This window comes from Bombina bombina, chromosome 7, assembly GCF_027579735.1.
Source record: "Bombina bombina isolate aBomBom1 chromosome 7, aBomBom1.pri, whole genome shotgun sequence".
Taxonomy (NCBI): Eukaryota; Metazoa; Chordata; class Amphibia; order Anura; family Bombinatoridae; genus Bombina; species Bombina bombina.
Window position 1 is genome coordinate 340365360 of NC_069505.1, and position 25266 is coordinate 340390625.

Sequence of the window (25266 nt, forward strand, 5' to 3'; positions counted from 1 at the left end):
CCATTTTTTGGTGTTTTACGTTCATTCACACCATCCTCAGGCGCACGCTATTACCATTTTCTATATTTGGTATTTTTTTCTAAATAAGAAAGTTGCTTAAAATTGCATGCGCTATCTGAATCTTGAAAGAAAAAAAATTGGGTTTACTATCCCTTTAATAGTCCCAGGTACTTGCTTTTAGAATTGAGATACAAACTTTAGATTTTACAAATGTAAATTGTTTTGATACAATATAATTGCCAAGAATTTAAATTTGGATCAACAATTTCCATTGGATGGTGAACCTGACCTGTGATTGGTCCGCCAGTATCACGTGATTGAAGAAACTGTGACGGAGGATAACAGTAATTCGCTACACTGTAACTGAGAGTCTTAAGAATAGCGTTCTGTATAAGTACTATTGGAATACCACCAAAGATTGTTACGGGACTGAAACAAATAAACAATTTATCAAGGAGTTACTTTGTGTTTTTATGGACTTTGGGTACGATATCGATACCATGTTTTATACGTCATATTATGTGCACTGAATATATGAATGCATCCGTTTTTTTTACTAATTGTATGTACAACTTTAATGTGTATTAAACATGTTTAACTGGGAAAAGAATAAGCTTTCTAGCGCCAACCTCTTATTTGTTCTAATTATTGCTCTTAGTTAGGAGATCTAACAGATTTGGAGGTTTTTGGCATTTTATTCACACAGCGTTTTTTTGTGCTTTTTACTGAATTATCTTCCTGATCTAGTCCAGGCCTTGTCTCTAGTGTGTGCACTCTAGTCCTCAGTCCTAATGAGGGCATTACTCCAGTCTTTGGCCCTAGTGTGGGCACTGCAGTTCTCAGCCCTAGTGAGGTCATTACTCTCGTCTTCACCCACCAGTGTGGCATCTGAGACCTCAACCCTAGTGACAGTGTTACTCCTGTACTTAACAGAGTGGGCATTCCTTCAATCCTTTGCCCTGGTGTGGGTGTTTCTCCTGACCTAGGCCTGGTGTGGGCACTCTCCAGTCCTGTGCTCAGCTCTGCAGATTCCAATTCCTGTGTCTCCTGTGCTCAGTTCTGCAGATTCCAATTCCTGTGTGTCCTGTGCTCAGCTCTGCAGATTCCAAATCCTGTGTCTAGTGTTTTGCTCTGCAGACAACAAATTCTGTTTCCAGTGTACAGCTTCACAGATTCCAAGTCCTGTGGTTCCTGTGTTCAGCTCCATAGATTCCAATTCCTGTGTGTCCTGTGCTCAGCTCTGCAGATTACAAGTCTTGTGTCTCCTGTTCTCAGCTTTGCAAATTCCAAGTCCTGTTTGTCCTGTGATATGCACTGCAGATTCCAAGTCCTGTGTCCTGCACTCAGCACTGCAAATTCCAAGTCCTGTGTGTCCTGCTCACTTTCCAAGTCCTGTGTTCTGCTCTACAGATCCCAAGCCCTGTGTCTTCTGCTGCACAGCATCCAAGCCCTCTGTGTCCTGCTGCACAGCATCCAAGCCCTGTGTGTCCTGCTGCACAGCATCCAAGCCCTGTGTGTCCTGCTGCACAGCATCCAAGCCCTGTGTCTCCTGTTTCAAAGTAACAAGCCCTGTGTCACCTGTTTCACAGTATCAAGTCCTGTGTCTACAACTGACTACTCTACCTGTTCAATAAAGCTTGTTTTCCTATTTGCCATAATGCCTAAAAGGGGTAGTTATTCTAAGAAGCACATCTCATTGGCCACTTTTAAATCCCAAGAAGAACTAAAGCCAGACACCTCTACCTCTAAGCTCTAAACCCCAGAACCTGCTCCTCCGAGCATTATAAGTATGGTGAGTAGTAACCGTGCTACTGTAATTGTACACAGCAGTTTAATGTCCCTTTAAGATGCATAAACTGCTTCTTTGTCCTCTCTGCGCCCTCAGAGGTGGCAAGATAAATCACACCTACACTCAATTACTCAGGGTGATTGACATGCCCTGCTCCCTCATGAATTGGTTGCTCAAGAGCAGAAGGCAGGATTGCACAAGAGAGATCTTGTATGCGAGCAAAAGACTTTAATACAGTGGGAAATGACATAGCAAATGACTAATGCAACCTTTTTAATAGCCTTTATGTCACAATTTATCTTTAACTGCTATGCTTGAACTGTATTATCCCAGTATACTATTTACATATTTAAAAAAAAAAATGTGTGGTCTGCTAAAACAACAAGAAGATGTATTATTTGTGTTGGTACCTTTACAGAAAAAAAGGTATATATGTATGTGTAAAGGCAATGAGGATGTTTACACTCAAAGCAGAGAGGCACTAGTGCCTCAACTGTACATATTTGAGTGGGACAGTCCCTAATTCAGAGCTCTGTCCCACTGTGCCTCTGAGACATCCATAAGTCCCTATTGGAAAAAAGTCCCTTTAACCCGCCCATAAACCGCCCGGATACACCCACTGACAGCCAAGGTAGACCCACAATCCCGCCCACTATACACTAAGACCCTGCCCCACCCTCAAAACAGTGAAGGCCCCCTCAACTTTTCAAGTCCTTAATACCTCTCCACAAATGTTGTGCAGTATGCCTTCCTTCCAAAAGCCCAATGTCTTCCACCAGGCAACATTTAATAAAAAACTCACCCTCACTGTACAGAGTGGTGATGTACCTTCTATAGGATGGTATAGGGCTTGCTGCATTTTGATCAACCAGACCAAATCACCAGTGAATTTGGATCTCAGTAGTGTGGATGGTGCATGTTTTTAAAGCATGATTACACAACATATACTGTGCGTTCAGTATACATAAAAATTGTTTCAGTTGGGTACTAGTTTAACTAATAAATATGTAGACTAAGTTTCACTGTAACCACAGTAGAGTTCTATTGCTAATCTTGCCATTGAAAGGGTGGTGAGACAGGTATGAGTGAAAAGGTGCACCTAAAATGTCAGATATTGTATAAAACATTAAAAATTGCCAGCGATGGTTCCCCATTATAATACAGGCTACTCCCATGGAATGACCATGAAACGCCATAGGAACGCCTATATATTTCCAATGTAAACGATCTCCCTTTATAATAAAAAACAAAACAAAAAACTTAATAATAAACCTATATACTGTAGGATTGTGGGTATATTGTATATGTATATATATACAGGTGGCCCTCGTTTTAGAACGGTTCAATTTACACCATTTCAGAATAAAAACCTTTCTTTCCAGTCATGTGACTGCTATTGAAAAGCATTGAGAAGCAGTGCATTTATTAAAATAGCCAGTAGGTGGAGCTGTCCGCTTGTGTTGCAACAAAGCCAAGCAAGCTGAAATTAATCAGTTTAACCAGACCAGAGCTATCGAGCAGATTTCTAAGGAACAAGATCTTCCTGTATATAAATCAGTCCAGATTGGAATGCATAGAAAGAACTGTGAAGTCTGTGTTGTGTGATTATTTTATTAGGTTTATAATGCTGTTTAGCAAATGTTTTTGTTAATTTAACTTAGTTTAATTATATATTCTGTGTTGTGTGATTATTTTATTAGGTTTATAATGCTGTTTAGCATTTAAAGTCTTTATTTTAAAGCTTTAAAAATAATGTATTAGGTGTTACTTATAACAATTTTGAGAGGGGCCTGGAACCTATCTCCCTCACTTCCCATTGACTGGGTTTTAGTTTACAACGGTTTCGATTTACAACCATTCTTTCTAGAACGTAAGCTGAGGGCTACCTATATATATATATATATATATATATATATATATATATATATATATGTGTGTGTGTGTATTATACTTTAAAATATTATATAATGTATTTTAAGAAAAACTTTTTTAACTTTAGGCATGTTCTTTTCATTTTAAAAACAAGATTTTGTGTATGGGATATTAATATCCCAGACGGTTATCGTTAAACACTAAATAAATACTAGATGTAATGTTTCGTTCAAAGCAAAGAGTAGCATGAGAACAATATGTACGTGTGTTTTTAAGTTTGAACTATACACATTTTTGCAATATACTTTCATTAGCAAAAATGCTTCAAGTAAAAGTTATTACTGTTTCAATGCAGCATACACACATATCCTGGGGGGGGGGCGTGAGCAGGGTGGGAGCGGGTGGGACCGCTGCACTACAGAAGATAAAAGTTGAGAGCGGCAAGGAAGAGGAAGGAGGAGGGAGAGGGGATCCAAGTGGATGGGGATTTTGGCCTGTGTACACAGGCTTTAGGACTAGTCAAATATAATATACTGAGAGTCACTAACAATGGTTGTGCAAAATATGTTGTAGAGACTTTAAAGTAACATAAAACCAACACTCACATTTTAAAACAACTTTCCAATTTTCTTTTATTATCTTTTTTCTTCTTTTATCAATTTTGTTTTATTTTGCTTGGTATCTTTTGTTGATGGAACCAGAATGTAATAGTTGGAGCTAGCTGAACAAATCAGGGGAGTCAACAGTAAGAGATATATATGTATAGCTACCAATCAGCAGCATGGATGGCTGCTCCTAAGCCTACCTGGGTATTCTTTTCAACAAAGGATACCAAGAGAATAAAGATATGATATGAGGCATTTGTATATGAGATATAACATGAGTATAGGATATGAGTTATAAGTATATGATATGAGATATTTATACAATTAAAAATGCAAACAGAATTGCACTAGAAACAGATTGCCAAACTCTAAAAATATATTAGATTAAAGGTATAGTGTCACAAATAAGTATAAAATAAATATCAAACATTCATGCAAAATAACTTTATTAGGAGAAAGAATATAAAATAAAGTCCAGCCAAGCTGTACATACACACACACTTTAAAAGTAGCTTTTATTTATATATTCTCTCTATAACAATAAAAATCTCAGTAGTAAAAAGTATAAGTGACAACAGGTACTTATTCTGTCTTATCTTACACAAATGAACATCTCTGTATGGCTTACATAGTGAAATAATCATACATTCAAAGTTGTGGTTGAATGAAACTTAAAAATAAAAATAATACATCAATTTGGCGATTAACGGCAATCAATGGCAGTAAATATATATTCAGCAAATGTTGACAACCTTTATGATACAATTTAATACCAATGAAATGTATTTTATACTCATTTGTGGCACTATGGCCTCTATTTATCACAGGTCTTGCGGACCTGATCTGACAGTCCGGATCAGGTCCTCAAGACCTCGCTGAATGCGAAGAGCAATACGCTCTCCGTATTCAGCATTGCACCAACAGCTCACAAGAGCTGCTGGTGCAACGCCGCCCCCTGCTGACTCGCCAGCAGGGAGGTGTCAATCAACCCAATCGAACTCGTATATGAGATATAACATGAGTATATGATATGAGATATAAGTATATGAGATATAACATGAGTATATGATATGAGATATAAGTATATGAGATATAACATGAGTATATGATATGAGATATAAGTATATGAGATATAACATGAGTATATGATATGAGATATAAGTATATGAGATATAACATGAGTATATGATATGAGATATAAGTATATGAGATATAACATGAGTATATGATATAAGTATATGAGATATAACATGAGTATATGATATGAGATATAAGTATATGAGATATGACATGAGTATATGATATGAGATATAAGTATATGAGATATAACATGAGTATTTGATATGAGATATAAGTATATGAGATATAACATGAGTATATGATATGAGATATAAGTATATGAGATATAACATGAGTATATGATATGAGATATAAGTATATGAGATATAACATGAGTATATGATATGAGATATAAGTATATGAGATATAACATGAGGATATGATATATAAGTATATGAGATATAACATGAGTATATGATATGAGATATAAGTATATGAGATATAACATGAGTATATGATATGAGATATAAGTATATTAGATATAACATGGGTATATGATATGAGATATAAGTATATGAGATATAACATGAGTATATGATATGAGATATAAGTATATGAGATATAACATGAGTATATGATATAAGATGTAAGTATATGAGATATAACATGAGTATATGATATGAGATATAAGTATATGAGATATAACATGAGTATATGATATGAGATATAAGTATATGAGATTTAACATGAGTATATGATATGATATATAAGTATATGAGATATAACATGAGTATATGGTATGAGATATAAGTATATGAGATATAACATGAGTATATGATATGAGATATAAGTATATTAGATATAACATGAGTATATGATATGAGATATAAGTATATGAGATATAACATGAGTATATGATATGAGATATAAGTATATGAGATATAACATGAGTATATGATATGAGATATAAGTACATGAGATATAACATGAGTTAACATGAGTATATGATATGAGATATAAGTATATGAGATATAACATGAGTATATGATATGAGATATAAGTATATGAGATATAACATGAGTATATGATATGAGATATAAGTATATGAGATATAACATGAGTATATGATATGAGATATAAGTATATGAGATATAACATGAGTATATGATATGAGATATAAGTATATGAGATATAACATGAGTATATGATATGAGATATAACATGAGTATATGATATGATATATAAGTATATGAGATATAACATGAGTATATGATATGAGATATAAGTATATGAGATATAACATGAGTATATGATATGAGATATAAGTATATGAGATATAACATGAGTATATGATATGAGATATAAGTATATGAGATATAACATGAGTATATGATATGAGATATAAGTATATGAGATATAACATGAGTATATGATATGATATATAAGTATATGAGATATAACATGAGTATATGATATGAGATATAAGTATATGAGATATAACATGAGTATATGATATGAGATATAAGTATATGAGATATAACATGAGTATATGATATGAGATATAAGTATATGAGATATAACATGAGTTAACATGAGTATATGATATGAGATATAAGTATATGAGATATAACATGAGTATATGATATAAGATATAAGTATATGAGATATAACATGAGTATATGATATGAGATATAAGTATATGAGATATAACATGAGTATATGATATGAGATATAAGTATATGAGATATAACATGAGTATATGATATGAGATATAAGTATATGAGATATAACATGAGTTAACATGAGTATATGATATGAGATATAAGTATATGAGATATAACATGAGTATATGATATGAGGTATAAGTATATGAGATATAACATGAGTATATGATATGAGATATAAGTATATTAGATATAACATGAGTATATGATATGAGATAAGTATATGAGATATAACATGAGTATATGATATGAGATATAACATGAGTATATGATATGATATATAAGTATATGAGATATAACATGAGTATATGATATGAGATATAAGTATATGAGATATGACATGAGTATATGATATGAGATATAAGTATATGAGATATAACATGAGTATATGATATGAGATATAAGTATATGAGATATAACATGAGTATATGATATGAGATATAAGTATATGAGATATAACATGAGTATATGATATGAGATATAAGTATATGAGATATAACATGAGTATATGATATGAGATATAAGTATATGAGATATAACATGAGTATATGATATGAGATATAAGTATATGAGATATAACATGAGGATATGATATATAAGTATATGAGATATAACATGAGTATATGATATGAGATATAAGTATATGAGATATAACATGAGTATATGATATGAGATATAAGTATATTAGATATAACATGAGTATATGATATGAGATATAAGTATATGAGATATAACATGAGTATATGATATGAGATATAAGTATATGAGATATAACATGAGTATATGATATGAGATATAACATGAGTATATGATATGAGATATAAGTATATGAGATAAGTATATTAGATATAACATGAGTATATGATATGAGATATAAGTATATGAGATATAACATGAGTATATGATATGAGATATAAGTATATGAGATATAACATGAGTATATGATATGAGATATAAGTATATGAGATATAACATGAGTATATGATATGAGATATAAGTATATGAGATATAACATGAGTATATGATATGAAATATAAGTATATTATATATAACATGAGTATATGATATGAGATATAAGTATATGAGATATAACATGAGTATATGATTTGAAATATAAGTATATGAGATATGACATGAGTATATGATATGAGATATAAGTATATGAGATATAACATGAGTATATGATATGAGATATAAGTATATGAGATATAACATGAGTATATGATATGAGATATAAGTATATGAGATATAACATGAGTATATGATATGAGATATAACATGAGTATATGATATGAGATGTAAGTATATGAGATATGACATGAGTATATGATATGAGATATAAGTATATGAGATATGACATGAGTATATGATATGAGATATAAGTATATGAGATTTAACATGAGTATATGATATGAGATATAAGTATATGAGATTTAACATGAGTATATGATATGAGGTATAAGTATATGAAATATAACATGAGTATATGATATGAGATATAAGTATATGAGATATAACATGAGTATATGATATGAGATATAAGTATATGAGATATAACATGAGTATATGATATGAGGTATGATTTTAACTCCAGGATAACTGAAAGGTTACAAAAAGTGACACTGGGTACAGCCATTAGGTTTCCTTACAGGGACATGAACCACTTTGAGGCTGTAATATAAAACTAGAGAAGTTGGTACTCGCATCAAGGAATATCTCTCATACATCACTAATGACAGGGCAGTATCTGCCCTGTCTAAGCACTTTTTGGAAGTTCATGATGGAAATGTATGCTCCTTTAGTCTGGTAAGCTATTAAACAAGTACTCATGCCACCAAGAGGTGGAGACAGGTTCCAGATCTTGTGTAAACAAGAGATTTATCGGATACACAAGTTGAATAGTCTGTCACCTAGAGGGTTTAATTCCAAATTTGACATCAATTATTGGCATAGATGATGTGCATTGATCTGTTCTTTATGTCTTGCATTGTTTTCACTTCAGTATATTTTTTTACCAGTATTTTCACCGGTATGTTTATGTATATGCTTTATATATGGCGCTATTTAACAACAAATACAGCACCATTATGTTTCAGTATTTTGTATTAGCGTTTTGATTTGATGTATGTATATATTCATTACACTGTTTTATACTGTGTTAGGGGGTAGGGATCATATCAACATGTATATCTACATATCTATTCACATGTATATTTAGATTGTTTGGTCATGTTTGTTTTTTATATGCTTGTACACATATTAGAGCTGCAACAACTAATCAATATAATCGATTATGAAAATAGTTGTCAACGAACCTCATAATGTATTAGTTGGTTTGCACAAAGCACCAGCTGTTTTACTCCAATGAGCTCCTGCACATGGTATTGTGTTTTATGGTTATGTCCTTAGTCTAAAGGATATCTACAGACATTTACGTTTCACTTTTTATGGACAATTATAAGTTTCTTTTTAAGTTTACAACTACTCCTGGCTTATGTGCAACCCAGAAATAAAATAGGAGTCATCATTTGGATTGTTTATATTAAATACAGTGATTTGGGACTATGCTTTGCATGATATAGTGCACAGCTTGTTATTTACACCTAGCCCTAGATTGAAGGGAGTTGTTATTTGAATTGATTTGCACTATTATCTGTGTGCACAAGTATTAGCGGATCGCTTGCTATTGTTGATTATAAGTACTGTATAGATAAATATGCAAGGCTTTGTCCTGTTATAAATATATATAGTCCTAAGCGCTTTTCCCTTTTTAAAAAAAAATATTTTTAATTAATTAATTAATCTACAAAATTCAACCTCTCTAATTATATATCTGTTATTTTAAGAGCGGACTAGATATTTTTTCCCTAACCTTGTAACTGATTGTTTACCATTGTGTATATATATATATTCAGGATATTTTTATGTTAGAATGAAATCCCAGGCTTACTTTGTTTGTTTGTTAGGAGGCCACTTGCATTTGTGGAGCTAACAAAGATAAATAATCCCACCTTAGTGAAATTGGCAAAACCCTACTTATGCATCTCAACACCAACTAAGCGTCTCTTCTCTGCTGCAGGCAAAATAGCTTTGATTTGATTTTAAATATATGGAAAAAATGATTTTTTATATTTCTATCCGATTAGTCGAAAAAATAATCGTCTGATTAATCGATTATGAAAATAATCGTTAGTTGCAGCCCTAACACACACACACACATATATATATATATATATATATATATATATATATATATATATATATATATATATATACTTTAATATGTGTTGATGTGCTTTATGCATGTTGATATGTATTACCTTTGCCACAGTTATGCTCTTTAGGCTTTCTTGTAATATATAAATTTAAGTGGGATTTGATTATTTTTATATATATATATATATATATATATATATATATATATATATATATACACACACACACACAATATATACATACCTGGGGCGCGATCCGATATCGATCGCAGTTTGCGGCGCAAGCGAGGAGACCGGCGTCGCCCGCAGTTTCAGCTCGCAACTCGAGCCATCCCATATAGGTCGCCGTCAGATGCTAACGTGCCGTAAGTCTCACAAACCAGCGATGTCCAGAAATCTGCGTAAGTACAAATTTCTGGCGTCGCCAGTGACTTGCGCCACGTTAGAAACTGCCGGCGCCTATAAAACCTGACTAAAGTTTAAAACACCCGCACTGTCTAACACGCCTCCCTAACATAGCCCGCAATGTCTAACACGCCTCCCTAACATAGCCCGACAAGTCTAACACGCCTCCCTAACATAGCCCGACAAGTCTAACACGCCTCCCTAACATAGCCCGCACTGTCTAACACGCCTCCCTAACATAGCCCGACAAGTCTAACACGCCTCCCTAACATAGCCCGCACTGTCTAACCCTCTATCCGCTATCCCCCCTCACTAGCCTAACAATAAAAATGCTATTAACCCCTAAACCGCCGCTCCTTTACCCCGCCGCAACCTAATAAAATTATTAACCCCTAAACCGCCGCTCCCGTACCCCGCCGCCAGCTATATTATATCTATAACCCCCTAAAGTGAGCCCCTAACACCGCCGCCATCTATATTAAAATTATTAACCCCTAATGTAAGCCCCTTACACCGCCGCCATCTCTATTAAAATGATTAACCCCTAATTTAATCTACCTACCCCGCCGCCAGCTATATTATCTATATTAACCCTAAGTATATTATAGTTAATATAGGTATTACATTATATATATTAACTATATTAACCCTAATTATATTAGGGTTAATATAGTTAATATAGTTACTATAGTATTTATATTAACTATATTAACTCTATCTAACCCTAACTAAATTTATATTAAATTAATCTAATTCATTTATAAACTAAAATATTCCTATTTAAATCTAAATACTTACCTATAAAATAAACCCTAAGATAGCTACAATATAATTAATAATTACATTGTAGCTATGTTAGGGTTAATATTTATTTTACAGGTAAATTGTTAATTATTTTAACTAGGTATAATAGATATTAAATAGTTATTAACTATTTAATATCTACCTAGTTAAAATAATTACCCAATTACCTGTAAAATAAATCCTAACCTAAGTTACAAATACACCTACACTATCAATAAATTTAATAAACTACTAACATCTATCTAAAAATACAATTAAATTAACTAAACTAAATTACAAAAAAAAAACAACACTAAATTACAAAAAATAAAAAAAAATATTACAAGATATTTAAGCTAATTACACCTATTCTAAGCCCCCTAATAAAATAATAAACCCCCAAAATAAAAAAAAATCCCTGCCCTATTCTAAATTCAACAAATTTCAAAGCTCTTTACCTTACCAGCCCTTAAAAGGGCCTTTTGTGGGGCATGCCCCAAAGAATTCAGCTCTTTTGCATACAAGAAATACAATACCCCCCCCCCATTACAACCCACCACCCACATACCCCTATTCTAAACCCACCCAAACCCCCCTTAAAAAAGCCTAACACTACCCCCCTGAAGATCTCCCTACCTTGTCTTCACCACACCGGGCCGAACTCCTGATCCGATCCGGGAGATGTCATCCTCCAAGCGGCAAAGAAGAATTCTTCCTCCGGCGACGTCTTCCTCCAAGCGGCAGCAAAGTCTTCATTCTTCCGGCGGCATCTTCAATCTTCTTTCTTCGCTCCGCCGCCGCGGAGCATCCATCCCGGCCGACTGCTGAACTTGGAATGATGTACCTTTAAATGACGTCATCCAAGATGGCGTCCGCCGAATTCCGATTGGCTGATAGGATTCTATCAGCCAATCGGAATTAAGTTAAAAAAATCTGATTGGCTGATTGAATCAGCTAATCAGATTCAAGTTCAATCCGATTGGCTGATCCAATCAGCCAATCAGATTGAGCTCGCATTCTATTGGCTGATCGGAACAGCCAATAGAATGCGAGCTCAATCTGATTGGCTGATTGGATCAGCCAATCGGATTGAACTTGAATCTGATTGGCTGATTCAATCAGCCAATCAGATTTTTTTAACTTAATTCCGATTGGCTGATAGAATCCTATCAGCCAATCGGAATTCGGCGGACGCCATCTTGGATGACGTCATTTAAAGGTACATCATTCCAAGTTCAGCAGTCGGCCGGGATGGATGCTCCGCGGCGGCGGAGCGAAGAAAGAAGATTGAAGATGCCGCCGGAAGAATGAAGACTTTGCTGCCGCTTGGAGGAAGACGTCGCCGGAGGAAGAATTCTTCTTTGCCGCTTGGAGGATGACATCGCCCGGATCGGATCAGGAGTTCGGCCCGGTGTGGTGAAGACAAGGTAGGGAGATCTTCAGGGGGGTAGTGTTAGGCTTTTTTAAGGGGGGTTTGGGTGGGTTTAGAATAGGGGTATGTGGGTGGTGGGTTGTAATGGGGGGGGTATTGTATTTCTTGTATGCAAAAGAGCTGAATTCTTTGGGGCATGCCCCACAAAAGGCCCTTTTAAGGGCTGGTAAGGTAAAGAGCTTTGAAATTTGTTGAATTTAGAATAGGGCAGGGAATTTTTTTTATTTTGGGGGTTTATTATTTTATTAGGGGGCTTAGAATAGGTGTAATTAGCTTAAATATCTTGTAATCTTTTTTTTATTTTTTGTAATTTAGTGTTTGTTTTTTTTTGTAATTTAGTTTAGTTAATTTAATTGTATTTTTAGATAGATGTTAGTAGTTTATTAAATTTATTGATAGTGTAGGTGTATTTGTAACTTAGGTTAGGATTTATTTTACAGGTAATTGGGTAATTATTTTAACTAGGTAGATATTAAATAGTTAATAACTATTTAATATCTATTATACCTAGTTAAAATAATTAACAATTTACCTGTAAAATAAATATTAACCCTAACATAGCTACAATGTAATTATTAATTATATTGTAGCTATCTTAGGGTTTATTTTATAGGTAAGTATTTAGATTTAAATAGGAATATTTTAGTTTATAAATGAATTAGATTAATTTAATATAAATTTAGTTAGGGTTAGATAGAGTTAATATAGTTAATATAAATACTATAGTAACTATATTAACTATATTAACCCTAATATAATTAGGGTTAATATAGTTAATATATATAATGTAATACCTATATTAACTATAATATACTTAGGGTTAATATAGATAATATAGCTGGCGGCGGGGTAGGTAGATTAAATTAGGGGTTAATCATTTTAATAGAGATGGCGGCGGTGTAAGGGGCTTACATTAGGGGTTAATAATTTTTATATAGGTGGTGGCGGTGTAAGGGGTCAGATTAGGGGATAGATAAGGTAGATGGCGGCGGTTTTAGAGGCTCACAGTAGGGGGTTAGTTTATGTAGATGGCGGTGGGGTCCGGGAGCGGCGGTTTAGGGGGTAATAACTTTATTAGGGATTTCGGGGGGGATCGCGGTTGACAGGTAGACATTGCGCATGCGTTAGGTTTATTTTAGCAGATCGCGGTTGACAGGGAGATAGACATTGCGCATGCGTTAGGTGTTAGGTTTATTTTAGCAGCCAGTTTAGGAAGTTACAGGGCTCCAATAGTCAGCGTAAGGCTTCTTACGGCTGCTTTTTGTGGCGAGGTGAAAATGGAGTAAGTTTTCTCCATTTTCGCCACGTAAGTCCTTACGCTGCATATTGGATACCAAACTGCGCGGGTTTGGTATACCTGCCTATGGCCCAAAAAACTGCGGGCGACGGCAGAAATATACGCGCGTAACTTCTAGCTTACGCCGTATATAGGATACCAAATCCGCGCAATTATTGGCGTCGCCGGCTTTTGCGGGCGACGATTTTTATCGGATCGACCCCCTTATATGCACCTTTTATATGCTGTTCAAGCAATATTTATATTTGGTTATGGTACACACATATATATGTGGAGGTTCATATGTATGCTTTTATATATCTATATTCACATCTGAATACTTTTATGTCTCCATATGGCCTCTCTTGTATCCTTTTGCATATTTATGTTTGCATTAGAATTTGTATTAGAATGTGTATTGTTTTGTACTGTGTTATATTTTGTATCCTGTTGTCCCACTATTATCTTCTCTACCAAACTGTCTCTTATTAGTTACATTTTATCACTAAGGGTTAAAGAGATTATTAAAGGGACAGTATACTGTAAAATAGTTTTTTCCTTAATGTGTTTCCAATTACTTTTTTTACCAGCTGCAGAGTATAAAATGTATGAGATTTGCTTTTTAAGGTTTATTTGTGTATATGAATTAGCTGATTTTGTGTTTTAAAGCCACAACCTAATAAAATGGGTTGAGCTTGTAGGTATAATTAGATCTCATTACTTTATCACATTGTGTACATATACATGTGTCTTTATCTTATTTCTGTCCATAAACTAATCACCAATACTTGGAGAGAACAATGGAAAATTAACATTTTATTACCTTATCTCTTCTATTGACTTGGACTTGAGGCCAAAACATTTCAGGATGGGTGGGGATACCACAGGCTAAATAAACTATTTCAAATGCAAATATAAGGGTAATGGAAATACTTGTAAACAATGTAATTACACTCCAGCAGGTAAAGTGGATCATTGGAAACAAATTAAGGGGAGAACATTTTTGAGTAAACTGTCCCTTTAAGCAACCACTAACAGGAGTGGGTTATTTGCTATTAAATATTGCACACCTGTGATCCGTTTTTTTTTTGTCTATGACTACGGTCTGTGAGACCAAAACCGGTCAGACTCTTTTTTTTCCTCTCTTCCCTTTGTTTGGAGTCCGCTTTCCTTTTTAATAGGCTAAAATAAAATTTTGTTTTTATTTTTTCAAGAAGATTCATTTCTGGCTTTTTTTTGTTGGACTGCTATGAACTTTTTATTATTGTAATATACAATGTTTAATTATGCACAGCAAAAACAACTGCCTATCTAGGTATTATTTCAACAAAGGATACCAAGAGAATAAAGCAACTCAGATAATAGAAGTAAATTGAAAAGTTGTTTAAAATTATATGCTCTGTCTGATTCAGAAAAGTTTGGCATTTCATGTCCCTTTAAACCCAGTCAGACTGTTACCTAATTAACTAATTTATAACCGTCACTAACTTGCCTCAGCAGGGCATATGAGCAGAGATGTAACAAGCTCACACTGAGCCCCAGGGCAGAAACTGTGGCATGGCTTCCTATGCTATATAATAAAAGGCCAGGTATGTTTGTCCGAAGTGGTCATGTGCAGTAGAGACTGCGCAAGGACAAACATGCCTGGCCGTAACAAAGGATCAGTCAGTGAGAATCAGTCAGCAGAGAGGGTGGACGGGGGCGGGAACGGGTGGGAGTGGGCGTGACCAATGGGAGCGGCATGGCCAGACGCGGGTGGGCGTTGCGGGGGGTGGTCGGGCAGGAGTGGGGGCGGGTGGGACTGCTGCACTGCAGAAAATGGCCTGTGTACACAAGCTTTAGGACTAGTTGTTTTATAACGGGCTGGATCGGGGGCTCCATCTCCTGCATATGAAATATAAGTATATGATATATAAGTATATGAGATATGACATGAGTATATATATATATATATATATATATATATATATATATATATATATATATATATATATATATATATTGGAATTCTTAGTTTAAAGCTAAACCTAGGTAGGCTCATATGCTAATTTCTAAGCCCTTGCAGGTCGCCTCTTACCTGAATACATTTGACAGGGCTTTATTTCATGTGTGCCATTTAGATAACATTGTGCTCACTCCCGTGGAGTTATTTATGTGTCAGCACTGATTGGCTAAAATGCAAGTCTGTCAAAAGAACTGAAATAAGGAGCAGTCTGCAGAGGCTTAGATACAAGGTAATTACAGAGGTAAAAAGTATATTAATACAACAGTGTTGGTTGGGCAAAATATGGGGAATGGGTAATAAATGGATTATGTATATTTTTAAACAATAAAATTCTGGGGTAGACTGTCCCTTTAAAGGGACATGAAACCTACATTTTTTTCTTTCATGATTTAGAAAGAGCATGCAATTTTAAACAACTTTCAAATTTATTTCTATTATCTAATTTGCGCCATTATCTAGATATACTTTGCTGAAAAGCATATCTAGATAGGTTTAGTAGCTGCTGATTGGTTGCTGCACATAGATGCCTTGTGTGATTGGTTCACCCATGTGCATTGCTATTTCTTCAATAAAGAATATCTAAAGAATGAAGCAAATTAGATAATAGAAGTAAATTGGAATGTTGTTTAAAATTGTATTCTCTACTTAAATCATGAAATATTTTTTGGGGGGTTTAGTGTCCCTTTAATGCTATACATTGCAAATTTGGTGTAAAGCAGGAGAGGAGTATTGGCTGCTCCCTCGTGCAGTGATAGAAGTCTAAGTTTCTCTTGGTATCCTTTTTAAAGAGTAATCCTAGATGTACTCAGGAGTGTGCATGTGTCCTTAGCCATCTGGCAGCAGAGTTTACAACAATGTTACAGCAATGTTATACATAGTTGCATTCTTTGCTGTCATAGAGTGTCTGTAGCATTCTGTGGCAACAGTGTATGGAACTATGTATACCATTGATATGAGCATTGTTGGAAACAGAACTGCCAGTTGGCTAAAAAAAAGTGCACGCTCCTGAGCTCACCTAGGATTACTTTTTAACAAAGCAGAATTGATAACAGAAGTAAATTGGAAAGTTGTTTAACATTTTATGCTCAATCCAATCCAAGTTTAGTTTTGACTTTACTGTCCCTTTAACTACAGTAGAATGGCATAATCAAATGCATCACAAAAAGACATATTTCAAAGTAGTTTAACCCCCCCTCCTGCAACATGTGACAGCCATCAGCCAATCACAATATGCATATACTTTTTTTACTGTGAATTCTTGCACATGCTCTGTAAGAGTGTGCAAATTTTGATAATGGAAATGATTTGTAAAGTGGTTTACAATTTTGTGCTCAAGCTGAATTTTGAAAGTTTAATATTGAAATTGGAGTTCCTATAAAATGTTAAAAATATTAATTGTATGAAAAAAACTAAAAGGATGTGCACAACTGGGCCTTAAAGTGATATTAAACTCAAAATGTCATTCCCTATAAAATGTTAAATTATCATAATAGAAAAAAACAAAACATTCATTAATATATCTGTTCCTAATTGGTCATTCAAGAAGCGTTTCAAGTGGTGTCTCCCATGACTTCAAATCAATGGATATTATTTATCTACTAAAATAGCAGCTTTTAAATGTTTTTAAGACATGCATTTTGTTTGCAAATCTGTTGCAATGCAGCGAATAATTTCTAATACATAAAAATAGATAACGCCTTTATTATGCACCCCCCCATCTTTGCACAACCAACATTGTTATATTAAAGGGACAGTCTACTCCAGAATTGTTATTGTTTCAAAAGATAGATAATTCCTTTATTACCCATTCCCCTGTTTTGCATAACCAACACAGTTATATTAATATACTTTTTACCTCTGTGTTTACCTTGTATCTACGCTTTTGCAGAATGCCCCCTTATTTCAGTTGTTTTGTCAGACTTGCATTTAGCCAATCAGTGCCCTCTCACTTGTAAATCCACGGGCGTCGCCACAATGTTATCTGTATGGCAAACATGAACTTACGCCCGCTAGCTGTGAAAAACGGCCAAATGCATTGAAATAAGGGGCGGCCTTCAAGGTTTTAGAAATTAGCATTTGAGCCTACCTAGGTTTAGCTTTCAACAAAGAATACCAAGAGAACAAAGCAAATTTGATTATAAAAGTGAATTGGAAAGTTGTTTAAAATTGCATTCCCTATCTAAATTATGAAAGTTTAATTTTGACTAGACTGTCCCTTTAATATACTTTATAACCTCTAATTTTCTGCCTGCTTCAAAGCCCCTGAAGATCGTCTCTTATCCAAGTTCATTTTATTAGCTTTTCACAGCTAGACAGTGCAAGTCTATGTGTGCCAGATAGATACTACTGTGCTCACTCCTGTGGAGTTAAACATAAACCAGCACTAATTGGCTAAAATGCACTGAGATAAGGGGCAGTCTGCAGAGTCTTAGATACAAGTTAATTACAGAGATAAAAAGTGTATTAACTTAACAGTGCTGGTTATGCAAAACTGCGGAATGGGTTATAAAGGGATTATCTATCTTTTTTAAACAATAACAATTTTCAAGTATACAGTTTTCTTACTGGCTGAAAAGCAGAAATCTCAGTGATTTATTGGTGGACAGTGACAAGTCTAACAATCATAAAACATTTTTTTTAACTCAATACAGGAAAATCCTTTATACAGAAACAAAGTGTAATACACTTTAAAATGAGTTTGTTTCTCTTTAACTGTTTCTGTATTCTAAAGTTTGATTCATTCACATTTATTTAAAATCCCTATAATTAGTAAAATAATTTCTTTCATTTTTTTTTTTTTTTTTTTTTTAGCCACCGGTCATCTGATTTGTATCAAAAGAAAACTGGAACCCCACTGAGTGTAAACCTTGGACGCTTGACAAGAATTCCCAAACGCATTTGCTCTACAGCTCTCACCTCAGAGAAGCAGTAACGTGATCCCAGCCCACATCAGGCTGAGCTAAGTCTTACTAGTATGTTTTGATTATTTCTGGAGCTTCCCACTGCAAAGAATTTCACTTACTTCTTGCCATGATTCTGCTTTCCAAGTATAAACTGGACAATTTGCCGCTTGGCAGAGCTGTTCTGATGAGGGCCGCGCAAACTGAACACACTCAGAATCCCTCAATACCTTCTGGGCACCGACCTGACAGCGGACATCTCGCTGCTGAATTCCTCTTCCACATGTAACTGAACACTAAGACCAAACAAGAAGGATTGTAAGTTACTTTTTTCATTATGTATAGCAAACTGATGGAATATATATATATATATATATATATATATATATATATATATATATATATATATATATATATATATATATATATATTATAGATATTTATATAGATAGATAGATAGATAGATAGATAGATAGAGTGACTTTACAACACACTACTAATGGGGTAATTAAATATAGTAACAAAGAAAATGCAATAGTTACTAATTATATTTTTTAATAGTTCTGTAACATATTTAATATACCATATAACCATTTAATAACACACAAGTAAAGTGTAATACAAATTAACTTAACAAAAAGTAATATAGTAATGCATGTGCTTGACACAGTGTATGATTTAGTAACACTCAAAAATATAGTACAGCAAGATACATGTAAATGATATACACATGTATGATAAGGTAACCTATATTACAGATTTTATTATAGAATAAGATCCAGATGAACTTGTGTGTCATTATCTATCTATCTGTCTATCTATCTATCTATCTATCTATCTATCTATCTATCTATCTATCTATCTATCTATCTATATATACACTCACGTGTTTGTGTGTGTTTTGATTCAGTAGACATATACACAGACAGTATATACATACATACACATTTATGCATATATAGTATCATACAGATATAATTTGTGTGGAACACAAATATACTATATGATAATATAACAAATTTTGATGTACGCCAAAAAAGAAAAGAAAACAGTTATAATGGTTATAACAGAAATTATAATGCATTAAGAAACACCATAATGAATATTGAAAAACACCTGACTATATCTTCTAAATACTCAATATAATGTCATCTGTACAGTCACAATTAGGTAACGTACAACAATAAATATGAAGAAATTATAACTTTTAACCACTGCAAAATGAAAGATTTCATAGCGAAAAAAAGTATATTTTCATGTATGAAAATATTAGTAGGAATTTTATACCTATATTTATATCTTCTCTCTTATGTTTTAAAGAATTCCAGAATGATCAATTAATATTTTAGTCAAAAGTATTGATTATATAGCAATATATGAGAATAAAGCCACAGATTATTAATATTATCATGAATACGCTAATAAAAGAGATGTTTTTATGTATGGTGTCAGATAAATATGTATTTAATAATATATCTTTATGAAGATCTGCCAAGTGCTTAGTAATTCTATACATTCTATAGCACACACAGAGAACACATGTGTTGTATGTGTGGTATCCTGGTGTGTCACATGCCTCGGCCATCTTTTCTTAGATGCTTTCAAGAACAAACACATTGCATGTGCTTTGAAACATTTGGAATCCATAAAAGGATTAAAAAAATGTGTTTGTTTAAAAAAAAAAAAAAAGAAAAAAAAAAAGAATGTTCTATGGATTTAGATTGCTATGTAAGAATGTCATATGCTTTTGGTTTATACAGTATATTTCCTTAATGAACCATGTCTTTACTAAAACTCAAGTCAACCTCTCCAATATCCCCAATTACTAAGTTGTCCTTTGCTGCAAATTCACAAAGTTTCGCTTATCATCGCATTCACTAGTGAAGAAACTCTATAGAATAACATAGAGGTTGGGGACAATGGAAAAGCCTTCCAGTATTAGTTTATCTAGGGACAATCACTTTAAAGGCAAAATAAACACATTGAGATTTTTATATAAAATGTTTAGATATAGGTAAAAAAAAAAAAAAACTCATTATTTATTTTGCATCTTTTTTTATAATTGTGTTTATTTAAATTGAGAATTTTCCTACTCCTAGAACCGCTGACTTCTCAAGGCTTGCCCTGCAAAATAGTACATATAATAATAATATAATTTTATACTAGCACTATATACATGTCTAGCCTTATTGCCTGCAGACTATAGCCCAGATTGGCTCCTACAAAAAGTCAATGGTGGGTGCAATTTGACCATTGGTAAATAACTGCAGTAAAAAAGGATATTGTTTGAAAAATGTTTAGACTTGGTCGATATATTAGTCTATAGCAACACAGCAGAAATGTCTTGTAATAATAAGCTGACTTGGACTGGGATTTAAACATATATTTTGCACATAATACATTAAACCATACATCCCATAAAGAAACCTTTGAACGATTTACCCTGATGAAGAGCCTGCATTATTTAGAGGGACATTGAATTGTAAAATGATTATTATTTATGTTTAAACTAATTTATTACTTTTACTAGGTGCAAAATAATTAATTACATTGTCAAATTTCTGCTTCTGTGCCACCACAGATGAGAATACAAATGAGCCAATGAGAATCTGGCATACAGGTGAATGCACCAATCACTAGCTGTATCCTTATGTGGAGCAGAATAGGAGTGTTCCATAAGTGCAACTGTAACTACAATTTTAAGAAATTAAATACGGCAAAATAAGGGTATTTTAAACATAACTTTGTTTCTACTCAGATCTGTACAGTAGATAGATATTTGTATAACACAAAATAAGTTTGTCTTCTAAAGGACATGTTTTTGAGGTGTAAGTATCCATTTGGCAAAATTATGCAAAATAAATTTACTATTATTTGAAAAGAAAAATGTTACCAAAATTGCTTTATGAATAAGATTATGAGTGGCTCGCTAACAGTTACACGCAAGCAAGAAGGGCTTTATCATTGGTGTTTGCAGGTGTCGGGTTTAGCACTCGCATTACAAATTGAAAGTAAATGTGAATTTGTGAGTGCAGTCGCCGTTTGCGCTAGAATAATTACAGCGTCTTCAGAGCTCTGGTTACTAAACAAAAAAAGTGTCACAAAACACATTCGAAATACATTACAAAGTACTGTTACACTCATAATAACACTATCTAATAAAAGTTATTGCAGAAAAAAGTTATAAAGGGCTCAAAGATTTCAGGTGTTAGAAAAAAAGCACTGCAAAGGGCTTTAACATAAAGATATACAGGTAGCCCTCAGTTTACACCGGGGTTAGGTTCCAGAAGGAATGGTTGTAAATTGAAACCGTTGTAAATTGAAACCCAGTTTATAATGTAAATCAATGGAAGGGAGTGAGTTAGGTTCCAGGCCCCTCTCAAAATTGTCATAAGTAACACATAATACATTATTTTTAAAGCTTTGAAATGAAGACTTTTAATGCTAAACAGCATAATAATAATCACACAACACAGAATATATCATTAAACTAAGTTAAATAAACAAAAACATTGACTAAACAGCATTATAAACCTAATAAAATAATCACACAAAACAGACTTCACTTGCATTTTCTGCAAACAGTTATTTCTATGCATTCCAATCTGGACTGATTTATAGACAGGAAGTTCTTGTTCCTTTGAAATCCGTTTGATAGCTCAGGTCTGGTTAAACTCAGCTTGCTTGGCTTTTCTGCAACACAAGCGGACAGCTCCACCTACTGGCTATTTTAAGCAATGTACTGCTTCTCAATGCTTTTCAATAGCAGTCACATGACTGAAAAAAAAGGTTGTTATTCTGAAACGGTGTAAATTGAACCGTTGTAAACCGAGGGCCACCTGTATACATATACATGTCTAAAGATTTATATGTACTGTATATATGTGTGTATATATGTATTTCCTATATATCTGTATATATCTATACCAAAATATAATTATATATATATATATAAATATAAAATAGGGTCCAAAATGTCAAGCCCTAAGCTACTAGCCAGCTCAAAATGTTACAAGCCACTTTTGACCCCCCCCCTCCCGCACCCGTTTGCATATGTTTAGCCAATGTGAAACATTATGTAGGATTCTGGGGAAGACAACAGAGAGTGTTGACATTCATGTGAGGTCATAGCAGACCTGGAAAAATTGTTTTATAATTATCATCTCTCATCTATCTTTCTCCTCTCTTCAATCTCTCTTTTTACCCCCTCCCTTCTCTCTCAGGCCATATCTTCTCTTTATACTCTCTCTCTTCCTTTTTTTTTTTCTTTACTCTTTCTTAACACTGTCGTTCTCTCCACTTTCACTTTGCCTCTCCAATCTCTCTCTGTTTACCCTCTCAGAAGTAACAGTCTAAGCACTAATGGGGTCTTCATAACCCAAGAGAAATAACAAATTCTTGCTCTTTCATAGATTTAAAATATCCTTTAAGATAATATTTGTAGACATCCACTCACTAACTTTCACTTGCCACTTTAAAATTTCCACTTGCCAATGGCTAGCGGGCTAGTGGAAATTTTGAGCCCTGTATATATATATATATATATATATATATATATATAAATATATAGGTATAGATATATTTTGTACCAAAATACCATCAGATATATGTAGAACTATGTATTTATGAGTAAATAGAACATATTATGCTATGTAAAGAACATTGGAATGTGAAATATTCATATTTTCATGTTGGGTTAGTGCACTTGAGAATATGCGATCTGATTTACGCGCGAGTAGGGTGTTTTTTTCCACTTTTTTTGCTCTATTGACTTCTATGGGGGAATACATTAACGCAATTGCGATATTAAAAGTTCGGCTTTTTGCGAGTATCGCATTAACGCAAAAGCAAAAAATATTTATTTTTAACTTGTAATACGAGCGCTACCAGACAAATGTAAAAAGCTTACTTCTAGCCGAGTTAGTGTGTGAGCGGGAGCATTAAATACTGCTGCACTGTAATCTGGCCTATAATGTTTTAGGCACCCAAAGAGGCAGTAAAATCCAAATTAAAGGGACTCTAAAGCCAAAATTCAAATTTAATTTATTCATATAAAGCATGAAATTTAAAAAAAAACATATATATATATATATACTTCCATTATCAAATTGTGCACTTTATTTTTCTATGCACACTTTTTGAGACTCTGGCTCCTACCGGGCATGTCTAAAGTGCACAGTATATACGTATATGCATGTTGTGATTGGTTGATGGCTGTCACATGATACAGAGGGAGGGAAAATTTGGATTAACATTGAAATTGAAATTTGCCAGAAAAGATTCTACTGCTCAATTCAATGTAAGGGCTATTGCTTTATCTTGTTATTGTGTGTCTGTCAATTGTTCAATTGTACTGTATTTAATGGTCCTTTAAACTTTCATAATTCAGATAATTATCACTGCAAACAAATTTCCAATTTACCTCTAATCTAATTTGCTTCTCCCTCTTGGTATCCTTTGTTAAAAAAATATACCTAGGTAGACACTCTAGAGCAGGAATGTTTTACTGGGAGCTAGCTGCTAATTAGTGTCTGTATATATACAGTGGATATAAAAAGTATACACACCCCTGTTAAAAATTTCTGTGATGTATAAAAGGAGACAAAGATAAATAATTTCTGAACTTTTTTCACCTTTAATGTGACTTATAAACTGTACAACTCAATTGAAAAACAAACTGAAATCTTTTAGGTAAAGGGAAATAAAAAAAATAAAATAAAACAATATGGTTGCATAAGTGTTATAACTGGGGATGTAGCTGTGTTCAGAATTAAGCAATAACATTCAAAATCATGTTAAATAGGAGTCAGTACACACCTGTCATCATTTAAAGTGCCTCTGATTAACCCCAAATAAAGTTCAGCTGTTCTAGTAGGTCTTTCCTGACATTTTGTTAGTCGCATCCTACAGCAAAAGCCATGGTCCGCAGAGAGCTTCCAAAGCATCAGAGGGATCTCATCGTTAAAGGGTACAAAAGAATTTCCAAGGCATTATATATACCATGGAACACAGTGAAGACAGTCATCATCAAGTGAAGAAAATATGGGGCAACAGTGACATTACCAAGAACTGGATGTCCCTCCAAAATTGATGAAAAGACTTGAAGAAAACTGGTCTGGTAGGCTGCCAAGAGGCCTACAGCAATATTAAAGGAGCTGTAGGAATATCTGAAAACTAATGGCTGTGTGGTATATGTGACAA

The 25266-nt window shown here is 33.7% G+C and overlaps 1 protein-coding gene and 1 long non-coding RNA gene across 2 annotated transcripts in view; one reads left to right on the forward strand and one right to left on the reverse strand.

Moving 5' to 3' along the window:
* Positions 1-25266, reverse strand: part of ADAMTS9 (ADAM metallopeptidase with thrombospondin type 1 motif 9) — a 527878-nt gene that overhangs the window by 116760 nt on the left and 385852 nt on the right. Inside the window, exon 31 of the mRNA XM_053721004.1 lies at positions 19188-19361. Within this exon, the coding sequence (XP_053576979.1) occupies positions 19188-19361 (174 nt within the window). The remainder of the gene's footprint in view (positions 1-19187; positions 19362-25266) is intronic.
* Positions 19287-25266, forward strand: part of LOC128666413 (uncharacterized) — a 90196-nt gene continuing 84216 nt past the window's right edge. Inside the window, exon 1 of the long non-coding RNA XR_008403242.1 lies at positions 19287-19383. This is a non-coding gene — a long non-coding RNA (uncharacterized LOC128666413). The remainder of the gene's footprint in view (positions 19384-25266) is intronic.